At 40.8% G+C, this 14084-nt stretch overlaps 2 protein-coding genes across 3 annotated transcripts; one reads left to right on the top strand and one right to left on the bottom strand.

Moving 5' to 3' along the window:
* The first annotated feature begins 166 nt into the window (after positions 1 to 166).
* On the top strand, positions 167 to 13773 carry eif2ak1 (eukaryotic translation initiation factor 2-alpha kinase 1). 2 transcript variants are annotated; one of them, XM_083903813.1, is made up of 15 exons: positions 167 to 556; positions 3903 to 4070; positions 4156 to 4292; positions 4594 to 4628; positions 4723 to 4822; positions 4917 to 4997; positions 5090 to 5183; positions 5552 to 5603; positions 5707 to 6070; positions 6379 to 6487; positions 7335 to 7441; positions 12778 to 12892; positions 12972 to 13051; positions 13145 to 13378; positions 13473 to 13773. In XM_083903813.1, exons 1-15 carry the CDS (start codon positions 388 to 390, stop codon positions 13596 to 13598), a joined length of 1971 nt encoding a protein of 656 aa, XP_083759939.1. In that variant the 5' UTR covers positions 167 to 387; the 3' UTR covers positions 13599 to 13773. The 2 variants fall into 2 exon arrangements, with proteins under 2 accessions (XP_083759939.1, XP_083759938.1); XM_083903812.1 differs by having other exon boundaries at positions 169 to 556; positions 5704 to 6070.
* Positions 7478 to 12728, bottom strand: LOC310939452 (ankyrin repeat domain-containing protein 61-like; the record flags this gene model as incomplete). The annotated part of the gene is made up of 5 exons (XM_083904216.1): positions 11272 to 12728; positions 11102 to 11196; positions 9303 to 9459; positions 8567 to 8767; positions 7478 to 8098 (listed from the first exon to the last, which is right to left on the bottom strand). Exons 1-5 carry the CDS (start codon positions 11557 to 11559, stop codon positions 7478 to 7480), a joined length of 1362 nt encoding a protein of 453 aa, XP_083760342.1. The 5' UTR covers positions 11560 to 12728.
* Positions 13774 to 14084: the final 311 nt, after the last annotated feature.

Raw genomic sequence — 14084 nt, 5'->3', positions numbered from 1 at the left:
AATTTTGCTTTTATGTTGGCGAGTCACTCTCGGTATTTAAAAGTGCGTGGACTTCTTTTTGCCATCAAAACGTGACATTAGTGACTGTTTGACGCTGAAAATACAATTCTGAGAATAGCGTGTGTTTTATTTACAGTGCGGCTTCGTCGCGTGAATTTTCAGACGAGCCCTACGCGTCTATATAATCCTGTAACGTCCTCTTATGGCATCATGGTGAAGGGACTTTAGGGATAGTTTGGCTTATGTTGTGACAGCTGCTTACGCCGGGCCCTTTTTAATTGGACCTGTAACACATCTCCAAGCAAATATGGGTTAGTCCCTGTGCGCGTTTCCCCCGACTAAAAACAACTTTAATTCAGCGAAGTCGTCGTTATTCGCGTACGAAACATGTACAATACGTCATGTAAGAGCGGCGTGCTGCGGTCGGACGAATGTTCCAGTGATGCTAGCAGTAACATTTGGCACTTTAACAACCTTAAATCCACCAGGAGGCACGAGGCTAGCACTAGCCTGCTAAGTTTAGCCACCGAGGACGACGATGATGTCCATTTTGACAGTAAGCACCTTTTCTCTCTCTCCTCGTGTTTCTTTAAAGTTGCGTCACCTCTCACACGTTCATGTTGTGTAAACACAGTATTGTTTACATGTTATAAGACATTTTCTTCCTGGACAAAAGCATCTGGTGTTAAATATAAACGGGTATTTTTGGATCAGGCGGGGCCCTGGTTACACAGAATGTAAACACATCATTCCATTACAGTACAGACTGTACATACTTTACACAGCAACAAGTTAGACTGGGACTGAGCCGATACGAATACGAATGTTAGTATCGGTCCGATACTGATGGCTAATGCTAGATTTTGCCTTATCATATTCTGTGCAATACTGTAAATACTGCAAATATAATCACATGTACAAAATAATTATTCCCCGGCTGTAAATAAATGCTTACCACCCATAACTATATTCAACCGCCATATATACCATATTTATCTTTTATATATATATATATATGTATGTATACTGTATATATTATATTGTGTATATATATTTATATTTGTATACATTGTACATTTGTAATATACATATTTAATTGCTAACAGCACTTCTGAATGGATGCAAACTGCATTTCGTTGCTCTGTACTGGTGACATGTGCAATGACAATGAAGTTGAATTCTATTCTATTCTATTCTAGATTTGGATATAAAGAAAAATGTTAAATTCAGCATAATATTATTCCAATATCACAGACAGCATTTTATCTGAAATATGTCGTGGGGTGTTTGTTGCTTAGTCGGAAAAGTATGTTTTTGAGCAGGCTAGCATACGTTTGTTAACAGCGTAGCACATTATATGATTTGAAATGACTGTATTAGACAGATATTGGTTAGCCTGTATACTTGTACATGGGACACAAATATGTGCTAGCGATTATGGTGCGTTCCAGTTATAGTTTGAAGTCGGAATTTCCGACTCCTCAAACCCAGACGTAGCATTCCAAGATGGCTGCGACTCACACAAACACTGCTACTTTTACTGTCAGTTGGCCGTCTGTCCTTTTTGTTTCCAAATGGGAAACCCAAGTCCATCTGTCCACCTGTAAACTTGTGTCAAGATGGCGGCCTCTGTAAAGTAAGACACTTACAGTAAAAAGACGTAACAATAAACAGAATGTTCATTGTTACAAAGCAGGTTCAACAAACTCTGAGTCTAACCCTGAACTCTGAGTTGATCTACTCTGAGATAGGAAACTCTTGAGTTTTCGGTTTCGAGGAAATCAAAAACCGTGTGTGTCTGAAAGAGGGCAGAGACAGAGAGAAACTCAAGGTTTGCGGAGAAAAACCTGCTCCCGACCAGGTTAGTTTCAAAGAGCATGTTACCATGGTAACTGACCGAGAGCTTAAGTTACCTCTCTCTGCGAAACAGGCTAGAGTTACTCCTCTTTCTCTGGTTTGACTTACCTCCCTTTGTGAAACGGAAAACTCAGAGTTTCCCTCATTTCAGGGTTAACAGACTCAGAGTTTTCACTAAACCTGCTTTGTGAAACGGACCCCAGGACTCATTCACTCAAACACACACACACATGCAACCCTGGGGGGTCGCCAAATCATTTTGGAAAACCGCTCGGTTTAATTTTGATTTAAAAAAAAAAATATTACTTTTTTTTTTTTTTTTTTTTTATATATTTTTCTATGATTTGGACCCCCAGAAAGCATCTCCCCCAGAAAGCATCCCCTATTGGACCCACAGAAGTCATCTCGCGATGGTAACATGCCCCAATTCTTGGGGTCGCGAGATGACTTCTGGGGGGTCGCCAAATCATTTTGGAAAAAAAATAAAAAAATAAAAAATTAAAAAATTAAAAAATAAATAATAATAAATATAATTTTTTTTTTTTTAAACAATTTTTTTTTTTTTTTTTTTTTCTTCTATGATTTCTGGGGGTCGCCAAATCATTTTTGAAAAAAAAAAAAAAATTAAAAAATTAAAAATTAAAAATTAAAAAAGAAATATATATAATTTTTTTTTTTTTAAACAATTTTTTTTTTTTTTTTTTTTTCTTCTATCATTTCTGGGGGTCGCCAAATCATTTTGGAACAATATATTAAAAAAAAGTCCTTTTTGTTTTTATATATATTTTTCCAAAATGATTTGGCGACCCCCAGAGAGCATCTCGCGACCCATTTTGGGGTCCACTTTTAACTCGGAAATGTTTCATAAACAACTTTGTTTGCGAACGATCTGGTAGTTTATTGCTGAATGTTGTGTGAATATGGTGAAACAAAAGCGTTGGGTCACACAGTTCCCACGTTTCCTTCTTCTTCCAATAGGCTGACCAGGTCCAGTGCTGCCCTCTACAGTTCAAAACTCACAATCACATCTTGAAGTTGGTATTCACAATTCTTCCAGTTTCCCGAAGGCAAAAAATCATGGATGTTGATGTTGTGAAACTGTCATCCATGATTCCACGCCATCTCTCACATGCCTAGTTTGGGTCAAATATGTAAAAATGAAAAAAAAAATCCCCAAAAATATATATTAAAATACACTTAATATTCAAAGTTGGCCTCTCCTTCCCTCTCTGACACAGTGACCTAGTGCCTCCCCTCGGTCATGTGTTTACTAGTGTAGGTGGAGGGAGGCGTGTGTCCTCTGGACCAGGCAGATAAGCCGTACTGATGGCCTCGCCCCCTTATGTGTAATGAAGATGAGCTTATTTTGTCTCTTAGAGGTGAATGGGATTAAGATTATTTCAGCTCCAAGTGCTTAGCATTGAAAGTGTGTTTTTTAATACAGAAAAATGGAACTACGAGAAAAAAGCATTGTTGAAATGATTGCAAAAGTAATTGAAGAAGGTAAGATTTGTTGTAATTGTTGTCGACACATTTAAACCTTGATTGTATTCGAATTTTAACTACATCATATCTAATATAAACAATTTTTTCTGCCTTTTTAAGGTCCAGTGTGTTATATTTGGGAGGCTTCATTGGCAGAAATCGAATGTGCTGTTGTAATTCTGTACATACAAATATTGTTGACGTTCTTTAACTACATTATATCCAATTGTTTGTACTGTTTTATTCAGTTTGGGCCTTTTAAAGGTCCAGTGTGTAACATTTGGGAGGCTTTTATTGGCAGAAATGTAATGTCTTGTTGTAATTTTGTATCTAAAATTATTGTTGACATGTTTAAACTTGATTATATTCAAATTTTAAGAACAACATATCTCATACAAACCATTTTTTTGTGATATTATATGCAGTTTCAGCCTTTTAAAGGTCCACTAGTAAAACATTATACAAAGAAATGTACAAAGAATGATGAATGAATGAATGAATGAATGACAAAACTATGAATTTTTAAAACTTCATCCCCTTTTCTGTTCGTGTCTGCTCAGCTTCGGACTCGGATAATAACCATGAGTTGTTAATGGCGAGTCGACATTACCCGTCCATCCAGGAGTTTGCCTCAGCCATTCCCAACCACCTGCTCCTGGGGTCGCTGCTGGAGCACCTATGCTTCGTCTACGAGAGTAACCCGGCCCGTGCACATGTGCTGTTTAAAGGTAATCACAAAGATGGATTACGTTTAGTATCTTTAGATTGGTTGTTTGTCGTTAATTAAACGTAGCGTTGTTGTCCCTCCGGCAGTCATCGGCCAGCGTTTAGCAGCCATGAACCTCCTCTCACCGCTGGCCATAAGCGATGAGTTCAGCACCGTCAGACTGCAGCACAACCGGGCCTTCACTGAGCTGCTCAACGCTGCCACCTCCTCATTGTACCCGCAGGTAAAAATAAATAAATGCATGTGTAGCAGATCAGTGCAAGCGAAAAAGTCTCTTGGAGTGATATACTCAATCCAAGAGGATGTCAGGCAGTTTGAATTTTGTTGTTAACTTGTATACAAGGCAGAGGAGGAAGTACTGTAGTTACGTCTTCCTCATCATCCGGTGTTCAGAATCGGTGCATGCTGACATGCAGAGAAGCTTTAATTTATTACTGTAAGAATTATAAATGTATGATAATAACTCATTCCTGATTTATGTAGTTTTAATTGTTATACGTGTGTACTTACTTACTCTTTTGCAGAGTCTCAGCACAACCACACACAATCCTTCTGTAAGGTAAGGTATACTTATTATTTCTTATTTCTAAGGGAGTAAAGTAAGAGAATTTTGGATTTATTTATAAATGAAGACGTCTTTTACCTTCCCTCAGGCCTAAGGAGGGACTTTTCCAGGCGCAGACGTCACGGTATCTCAGCGAGTTTGAAGAAACCTGCCGACTCGGGAAAGGATCATATGGGAACGTTTTTAAGGTATTTACTCTTCTTTTTCCGAATTCGCGCTTTTACACAATTTATTCGGTCCGTGTCAACATGCCTCAGTCATGTGACCGTGACGATGTTGCAGGTTATGAACAAACTCGACGGACAGTATTACGCCGTGAAGAAGATTCTCATCAAAAAAGTCTCTAAGGACGACTGTATGAAGGTAAGTCTGTGTTTTTGTATCGTTGGACCTTTTAAAGGCCCAGTTACGGAAATATAATGACTCATTTGCCTTTCTTTCTGTTTTTGCTCCAGGTCCTCAGAGAAGTGAAAGTGTTGTCCAGCCTGCAGCATGTTAATGTTGTGGGATATCACACGGCCTGGATGGAACATGTTCAGCCAGCATCATGTGAGTCTATAAATACAACTTTGCCTGTGAGCTTTATGTAGCCGTGTTTACACCAAGTGGAACGGTTTGGTATGGTATTTTTTGGCGTTTCCTTTAGGAACAGTACCAAAATAACCAACCCCCAACCATTCAGTTATTTGGCACCCTTCCCTTGGGGCACCAGAGTGAAATGGGACGATACGGTCAGCTGATTGGCCATAGAAAAGCCTTGAGATTAGTGTAAACGGTTACAAACCAAGCAGGAAATAAAGCTGCTGGATGTCCTCCTTTGTTGTCTGTTGACGCCACCCTGACCCAGGGCTTAACCATTCCAAACTGCCCTATACCATGAAGGAAACAGCATAATAAACCACTATAAATTGTTACAGACCCTTCAGAGCCTCTACTTCCTGCACTGAAGTCACCCGGACAACAGGACAGGTAAGAGCAGTGTGATACACGAACGCCAACCAAGACAGTCAAAGTATCTCCTTCTATGCCGATTGCTCTTTTTAATATGTGTCCCATAATTCTATTTTAGCAGTTCTGACGAGAACAGCAGCAACCACAGCTCCTCCATTGTCTTTCAAAGCCTCAGTCAAGAAGCGGCTGCATGTGTCACAGACTCTCCAAAAGAGGACCAGTCCGTCAAAGCTTTGGTCCCGACTCAAGACGTGGGCCAGGCGGTGTGTCCCAAGAGCTTGCATCGCGTCCCCGAGAACTACGTTCCCTGCGTGTTCCTGGGACAGCGACGCGCGGCGGACGGCTCCAAATGTCCTGCCATGGGTTTGGACGGCTCGGTTCTGTTTGAGGACGACTCCAGCAGCAGGAGCAGCAGCGAGCTGAACAACAACTCCTGTATGGACAAAGAGTGTCTGCCGTGGACTGACACGGGCACAATAAAAGAGGTACGTCTGGAGTTTGGGAGCCCAAAAACACAGTTTTTCCTCTTGCAATCGTCTTTTTCTTGAGTTAGCTTACAATTTGCTAGCTTTATGGACATAAAGCTAGTCTCCCTCTCCATTGTTGGTGTATTTTTGTGGCATTATTGCAGCGCCAGACACAGTCTGGCATTAATACTACAGCTTTGAGTTGTTTTATTGGGTTTTGTGTGTATAAAGACCTGTCTTGAACGATACCTTGTTTTCGAAAAACAGCTAGCTAAGCGTGATGTGCAATGTGCAACATTTCAGTTCCACTTCCCGTGTTTGTGCAGGTTCAGTTCCACCTGATGCTCTACATCCAGATGCAGCTGTGTGAGCGTTCGCTGAAGGACTGGATCACGGAGAGAAACACCAAGCCCAGGGATGAACAAACATCAACAGGTAAACTGGTCACAGGGGTTCCCCGAGGGTCATGGAAATCCCTTGAAAGTTTGTGAATTTGAAGAAGCATTTTCAAGGCCCTTTTTTCTCTTTTCAGGTTTTTTTAAAATCATCATAAATAGACAGCTTTTTGTGCACGAAAGAAGTGAAGTTGACATTTTTCCACCGTTAACGTGAGATTACAAGCAGAACAATGAGAGCAAATGATGACGTGATGCCTGGGAAATGAAAATTCCATGATCTCTGTCTCACCAAAGAAAATGACAAAGACTGACTTTGACCAAGATCTCAAAAAGGACAATCACTTGCCCAGATGCAGAGTGTGCTGCAAATCAATAAAAGTGAATGACATTCTGCCCTTTAATTTGACGGAATTGGTCCTGGAAAGTCCCTGAAAAGCCCTTGATTCTGATTTCCAACCAAGGTGTTGGAATTCAGTGGTAAACGCACCATACATGAAAACATATAAAGTTATATTCCAGGACAGATTTTGCAAAAAATTGTTTTGGAGCAAAGTTAGACAAAGAACACACAGTCAGCCACTCTACTGGGTCCAAAGTAAAGAATATTTATTCCAAAATGATGAAATAATAATGCATAGTGGTCAACACGGTTTGACTAGCAGCTGGTAAAATGTGCAATGTTGGAAAAGCTTCTCCAACTACTCAAGACTTCATTGTAGTTAAAACAAGATAATCATACCGTATATTTCTAACACTGTTAAAGGACAAGTGAACGTCTCTCTTTGGATAATACACTATTCCTGTCCAGTGACTGTAAACAATACTGATACTGAAACTGTAGTCGTTATGTCAAATCTTTTAACACTCCTGTGATCTTCTTGCAGGTCCGTACGGATGTGTCGATGCTGAACACACGCTCAGACTGTTGAGGAACATACTTGAAGGCGTGGACTACATTCACTCCAGAGGGATCATGCATCGGGACCTGAAGGTAAGAGACGACGTATGTGTTTGTGTATCTGAGGTCTCAGCTCTGAGTCGCTTGACTCAAAGAGTCCCGTTCATCTTCACTCACAAAGGAGATGTCGTCTACGTTCTCCCAGCAGTTGAAGACAAAGCCGTGAAGCCTCTCAGGCAGCATGTTTCTCAACTCCCGTCCCTCGTCTCGGACGTGTCTCAGATAAATATGTCTCTTGCAAATGTCCTGAAGCCTTCGCGGCTGCTGGCTGAGCTTCAGTAGCTGCTGTCGCTGCTTGAAGAAACAGGGCAGTGTCAGCGTTGACGGCAGGTGACCGCTGTGGTTGTAGAGCGTGAGCGGAGACGTCAGGCTGAGGAGTTTGAGCAGCAGCGAGCTGTTGCTCACGTTGGGCCTGTGGTTCAGGAACAGAAACAGACCGTTCTCCCCCGCGTGGCTCATCCTATTCACGTTGGCTCCGTATCTGAGCAGCAGGTCCACCAGCTGCTTGTTCCCAATGCTGCACGCCTCCTGCACGGCCGTAAGCCCGGCCTTGTTCTCGGCGTTGGGCTCGGCTCCGTGTTCCAGGAGCACGGTGATGCAGCTGTTGTTGTCTTCCAGTGTGTTGGTGCTTTTCATAGCCGTGGCCAAGGCAGCTAGGTGTAGGGCGGTGCTTCCACTGTGTTCCACTCCCTTAAAAAAAAAGACAGACATTTGCATTCATTTGATTTAAGATATTGGCATTGGAGATTTTGGGTGAAAAACAACACCTTTGTGTGTCAAATCTAAATTTGCATCAAATATTTAATCATTTTTTATGGCAAGATCGTCTTTAAAACATACAATAAAGCATGTGTCAATGTATTTAATAATTTAAGTGTTAATTTATCTAATTGCGAAAATACAATGCAATATCATACTTCATACGTATTAGTTTTTATGGTGTTTTTTCATATTGATTAGCTTTTATTGTCGTTTTTTTAAGAACATTTTCATTTATTTGGTTTAATTATTATGTTAAGCACTTGGTAACATTGTAAAATAGAGTGCTTTATTAATAAAGTTTGTTATTAGTATATTTTTATGAGGAAAAAACACACATATATAAACTAGAAAAGCACTCGTAGAGCACAGGCGGGTCAAAAATATAAATGCACAAACCTTGTTGATATCTGCTCCCTGCTGGATTAAACAGACTATAATGTCCTTATGGAGGGTCCCGGCGGCCATGTGCAGGGGCGTCATCCCGCTCTTGTCCACCGCGTTGACGTTGGCGCCGTAGCTGGTGAGAATCTCCACGGCAGACTGAGCGCCGTAACGCGCCGACAGGTGTAGAGCCGTCTCCTCGCTCTTTACCTCCACCTGAAGGGATCAGTGACAAGAAAACACCCTTTAGATGGAACGTGGCTAAAATAAAAAAAAAACAGTGGGTCGGGACCCACAGATGGGTCACAGGAGATGTTTTTTGGGTCCCGCAATTAAATATGCAACATTTTAGCTAAGATTTAAATGTACATGTTTTAAATAACATCCATACAATTAAGTTTCTATACGAAATAATGTGGTTTTACAGATTTAGAAGTTTATTGGTATTGGCCAATCACAACACAGTCTGTCTTCTGGGTGTGAGATTTAATCTAAAACAGCACGACTGATGAGAGCTTCAGTGAGGAGAGATTTCCTATCGGCTCGTTTCCAGCAAGTAGGAGGTTTTGGACCATAAAACAAGTTCATGTATGGAAGTAGACCTCCATAACTCACATATTTGCCATAGAACCTCTCTATGGGTGCTTTAAAAGGTACCCATGACTTCTCTTGACACAGCAGTACCATTTTCCTGTTAAATACGTGGACCACCTGTAATGTAACAGAATAACAAAACTCCGACCGGTGTCACCTTTGCGTCGATGTCGACACCGTGTTCACAGAGCAGACGTAAACAGGCCTCGGCGTTCCCGTGCAGAGTGTCCTTGGAATGCGTTTTGGGCAAAGTCTTGGGGATCCTCGGCCAACAGGTGATCACCATGTGCAGCGTGGTTCGACCGAGCTGGTCCCTGTGTCGGAGACATGGAGTTAGACTGGAACAGTGGCAGTGACAGGCATGTGGTCAGTTTTAATTAGTCGTTTTCAAATCAAAATCGAATCAAAAATGTCAAACATTGCAGTGAGCAAACGGTAAATTAGTCCCATTTTCGATTGTCCTGTTTTCCGTGCAAAGGATAGTTACTCACACATGTTGGAAACTGTTCTTATCTTTTGAATCTTCTCACGTTTGCATACAAAATACAGCAGAGTAGTTCATGTTTTGATGGCGTCATGTGTTTATGCTCCTAAATCTTAAATTGTTATAGTAATTATTAAACTTAAAGGTGCATTATGTAACAAATCATAAAATCCTCCTAATATGTCACAGAGACTCAGGAATAATGTTCATATAAAAAACTGAACTCACCAACAACAACAGTACAGACAAAATATTTGCATTAAAACAAATATTTTGCAGACTGCAAATCATGTTTATGTTTTGAAATCATGTTTTGGCATGTGGCGCCACCTACCGCCGTCTACCAATCATTGCAGTCGGTAGAGTCTCCAGTCTCCGCGAGTTAGGACTGAGCTACAATGTCGGAGAAAACAAAACCTAATAGACCTCTGTATTTTGAATTTGAGTGTAGTAACAGTTTTTGGCCACATTCTTACATATGGCGCCTTTAAGGATCTCTTTTCTTCTTTTTTTTAAAAAATGTATCCTGCAAAATTCCCTACATTGTTCAACCAAGGTTTGAATTAAAGGTCTGATTTGTAAGAATTAGTGACGTCCAATGGTGGGATTTCAGATTGTGACTCCTGCGCTCACCCCTCCGTTCTTTAAGTGTAAAATGGGAAGTACGGTGGCCTTCGCGTACCAGAAAGGATGTCGTTCTTCTAGATTTGCATAGTAAACTTTCTGCTTTAAAATGTGAAGCTTTAAAAGGTTGCCGTAGAAACGTGGCAGCACAAGATGGCGGCCTCCATACAGCAAGGCCCTTGCCTCAGGGAGAGCTTAGTGCCACAGAAAAGCAATGAAACATTATTCGGAGTAGTAAAGCCTATAGCCTATATACCTATTAGCCTATAGCTAACTTCCTGTGTTACATCCTGCTGTTAGCGTTTCCCGCCCGCTGTCACCTCACGATGGTGTTTGGCGAGTGGGCGGGGCATTTACTCAAACCAAGAAACTGCCTAAACTCACAAGCAGAGAGCTCCGCCTCTTTGAGGTTTTTCTGGCTCCTGAACAAATAAAGACTAAGAGACTCCGTTTATATAATATAATAATGTGACCAACAACAACAGTACAGCCAAAATAATTACAAAATGCAGACTACAAATCATGTTTATATTTTGAAATCATGTTTTTGGCATGTTGCGCCACCTTCTGCCGTCTACCAATCATTGCAGTCAGTAGAGTCTCAGCTGCCGAGCAACCACGGGTTGCCAGTTACGTCAGAAAACAAAACTTCAAAGACACATTCTTACATATGGCACCTTTAAGTATTGCTGATATTTATCTTTCTTTTCAAGGCATTTAACGACTATTTGAACTGATGTGTGTGTGTGTGTGTGTGTGTGTGTGTGTGTGTGTGTGTGTGTGTGTGTGTGTGTGTGTGTGTGTGTGTGTGTGTGTGTGTGTGTGTGTGTGTGTGTGTGTGTGTGTACCTGACTTCAGGGTCGGCTCCTGATGACAGCAGTCTCTTCATGCTCTTTGGTCGCCTGTAACATGCAGCCAGGTGAAGTGGGAGGATCGTCAGACCCTGGGGCAAGACAAGTCAGGACAAACTGAACCACTGACAAATATGTTACGCGGCTCCTTCAGTGTGATACAATACACAAGAGGCTGCGTTTGTTTGATTTGTTTTCAAGTTTTTTAACATAACGCAACTCGGTATTTTTTTTGAGACTTTTGCATCACTGCTCACCCTGTTGTTGTTTACCTTGAAGGAAATCCTCCCACCACGTGCTCCGCGTCGTACCTGGATGTAAACGTTGCCGCCGTGCTTTTCCGACAGATCCTCGATGCGCTCCGCGTCCTCGTCCATGATGGCGCAATAGAACTCATTGTCAAACCCAGTATTGTTTCCGCTCCCGTCGTCATGTTGCTGCTGCTCCTCCAACATGACAGGACATCATCACAGCTTCTCCCCGCTGTTCTATCTGTGTGTGTGTGTGTGTGTGTGTGTGTGTGTGTGTGTGTGTGTGTGTGTGTGTGTATTTGGTTTTACCAGGCAGGGGAGTGGTTCAGTTTCTGGTTATTCGAGTTTTTGTCTTTGACAGGAGTTACGTCTCAAAACGACCACTTCCAGTCGGTTAATTTGAACATTTCTTTAAATGTGGTGACGACTTCCCTTTGTGTTTTCAGAAGCTACTTCTGGTTTTTTTTTGTGTGTTTTTTTTTTTTAATTCTGTGTGCGATTTCATCATCTCAGGTTTAGAGTCACGTGTCTAAACTTTGGTGTGTCACAGCTGATAACTTGTCTCGTACTGGGGCCAATTACAGGGACCAGTCGGTAACTGGTTTCTCCACTGTTTGTGGCACTTAAATGTTTTTACTTTGAGCAAAAGAAGTTTGGAATTGTGTCTTTGTGAAAGGGCTGCAGGACATTCCATCCATCCCCGCCCCTTTACAGTGCAGAATTCAAGCTACACGGTGAATTTTTTACATTTTAAATAGGGCAGTTAATGTGACGTAAAGCAGTTTTTTTTTTTTTGTGTGTGCTGAATCACTTCCCATTTCTATAACGGATTAGATTCAGTCACGGCAGTTAGACGAAGTGTCAGAAAACGTATAACGTACAACAAAACTGCAGTCTAAACAGACGGATAAGTTATTAGAAGTAATAAAACACAATATAATGTCATAGAAAACAATAAAATTTAAAAGAATTTAAAAGAATTTTTAAATTCAGTTTAAAAGAATTATCACCAATCTTAGCTTATAAAGAATAATAAAGAGAAAATACATAGAATAAAACATCAATAAAATAGATTGGGAATTTAAGTAATAGTAAAAAATATGTTATGGAAAAATGTTTTCTGATTTTTAAGCTTCTTAAATTTGAATATTTTTCTCGTTTCTTTGCTCCATGATACAAAGAAATCATTAAAATGTAATCTTTTTCACATTTAAAAAACATAGATCAATATTTTTCAACATTTTCTGACATTTTACAGACCAAACAAGTACTTGATTGGTGGAGATAATAATTGTTAGTTGTAGCCCTAATATAAACCATTTACACTTTTTTTTTTTTTTAAATCTTGCCTTTTAATGAATTTTTTAAAGATTTTAAGAAACACTGTGTTCAAATGCTTTATTTATTTGTTTTTTCAAACAGCCAAGGAACATTTTCCTCCACGCTCAGGACTGTCACGTTCGAATCGGAGACTTCGGTTTGGCCTGCAGCAAAATCATCTCTGAGGGACATAAGAGCACCACATCTCCCATCAGTGGTAAATAACTCTTTATTTTAACAAATGACCTCATAGAGCCAGTAGATGGTGCCGTTTCCTCATTGTTTTATGTTTGCAGATTCCTCACTCACTACTGGTGTTGGGACGTTTGTGTACGCCGCGCCGGAACAAATGAACGGCTCCCATTATGATTCAAAGGTCAATACTTATACTTGTTTTTATTTTTGCAGCTTTAATCAGCATAGTCTTCACTTTGTGTTGTTGTTCTTCTTCTTCTTCCTCCTCCTACAGTCGGACATGTATAGCATCGGAGTGCTGGCTCTGGAGCTGTTTCAGCCCTTTGGGACGGAGATGGAGCGAGTGCGGACGCTCGGAGACGTGAAAGACGGGAAAATCCCCGACTCGTTCTGCCACAGGTGGCCGGTCCTGGCCAAATACGTCACCATGCTCACGAGTAAAGACCCAAGTGTTCGTCCCACAGCCGGGCAGCTTCTGCAGAGCAAACTCTTCTGCAGCAAAGACACGGTACACACTGCGACATAAAACTTTTGTTGACATTACGAAACAAACGACGCTAATTATTTAAGAATAATTATTTCTCCCCCCCCCCCTCCTGCAGGTGATCCATGGCTTGCAGAGGAAGGTTGAAGAGCAGGAGGAGGAGATCATGCAGCTGAGGAGACGGATCAGTCAGCTCCAGACCTCACAAGTCACACTTCATTTATCAGACTCAGACAAAACCTGAGCCTCATGGACCTTTTTTTTTGTTTTAAACCTGGGACTGTTAAAACTTGCCTTGTTCATGATGGTGTATGTGTGTGTGTGTGTGTGTAAAGATTCAGGTGTGTCTTATACACCTGGATGTGAAGGTGTATTTATTTATCTTCAAAAATAAAACCACGTTGTCTAGTGGGACCTGTTAACAATCTGTATGTGATTATAATTTACTTCACCAAGGAACCACGTCCTTGTGTTAGTTAGTAACTCATAAAATAATTCAATAAATAATCGGTAATAATACCCACTCTGTTGCTATTACAGTCAATTACCTGGGTATTAAATTGAAAATGAGACAGTATTGCATTATGTTAATTCTTAAAACTGAAGTTCCAATTTGACACAGCGTAGTAACTGATACAATAATATCCTGTTTTTCAAGATAAGAGGGTGGGGAAGTGTGTCATGTTTGTAATTTTAGTTTCAATTTCATTTCCTTGCTTTAGCTTAACTA

The sequence above is a fragment of the Microchirus variegatus genome, assembly GCF_963457635.1.
Source record: "Microchirus variegatus genome assembly, chromosome: 17".
NCBI classification, from domain to species: Eukaryota; Metazoa; Chordata; class Actinopteri; order Pleuronectiformes; family Soleidae; genus Microchirus; species Microchirus variegatus.
The sequence above is the reverse complement of the archived record's forward strand: the minus strand, read 5'-3'. Positions and strand labels throughout refer to the sequence as shown.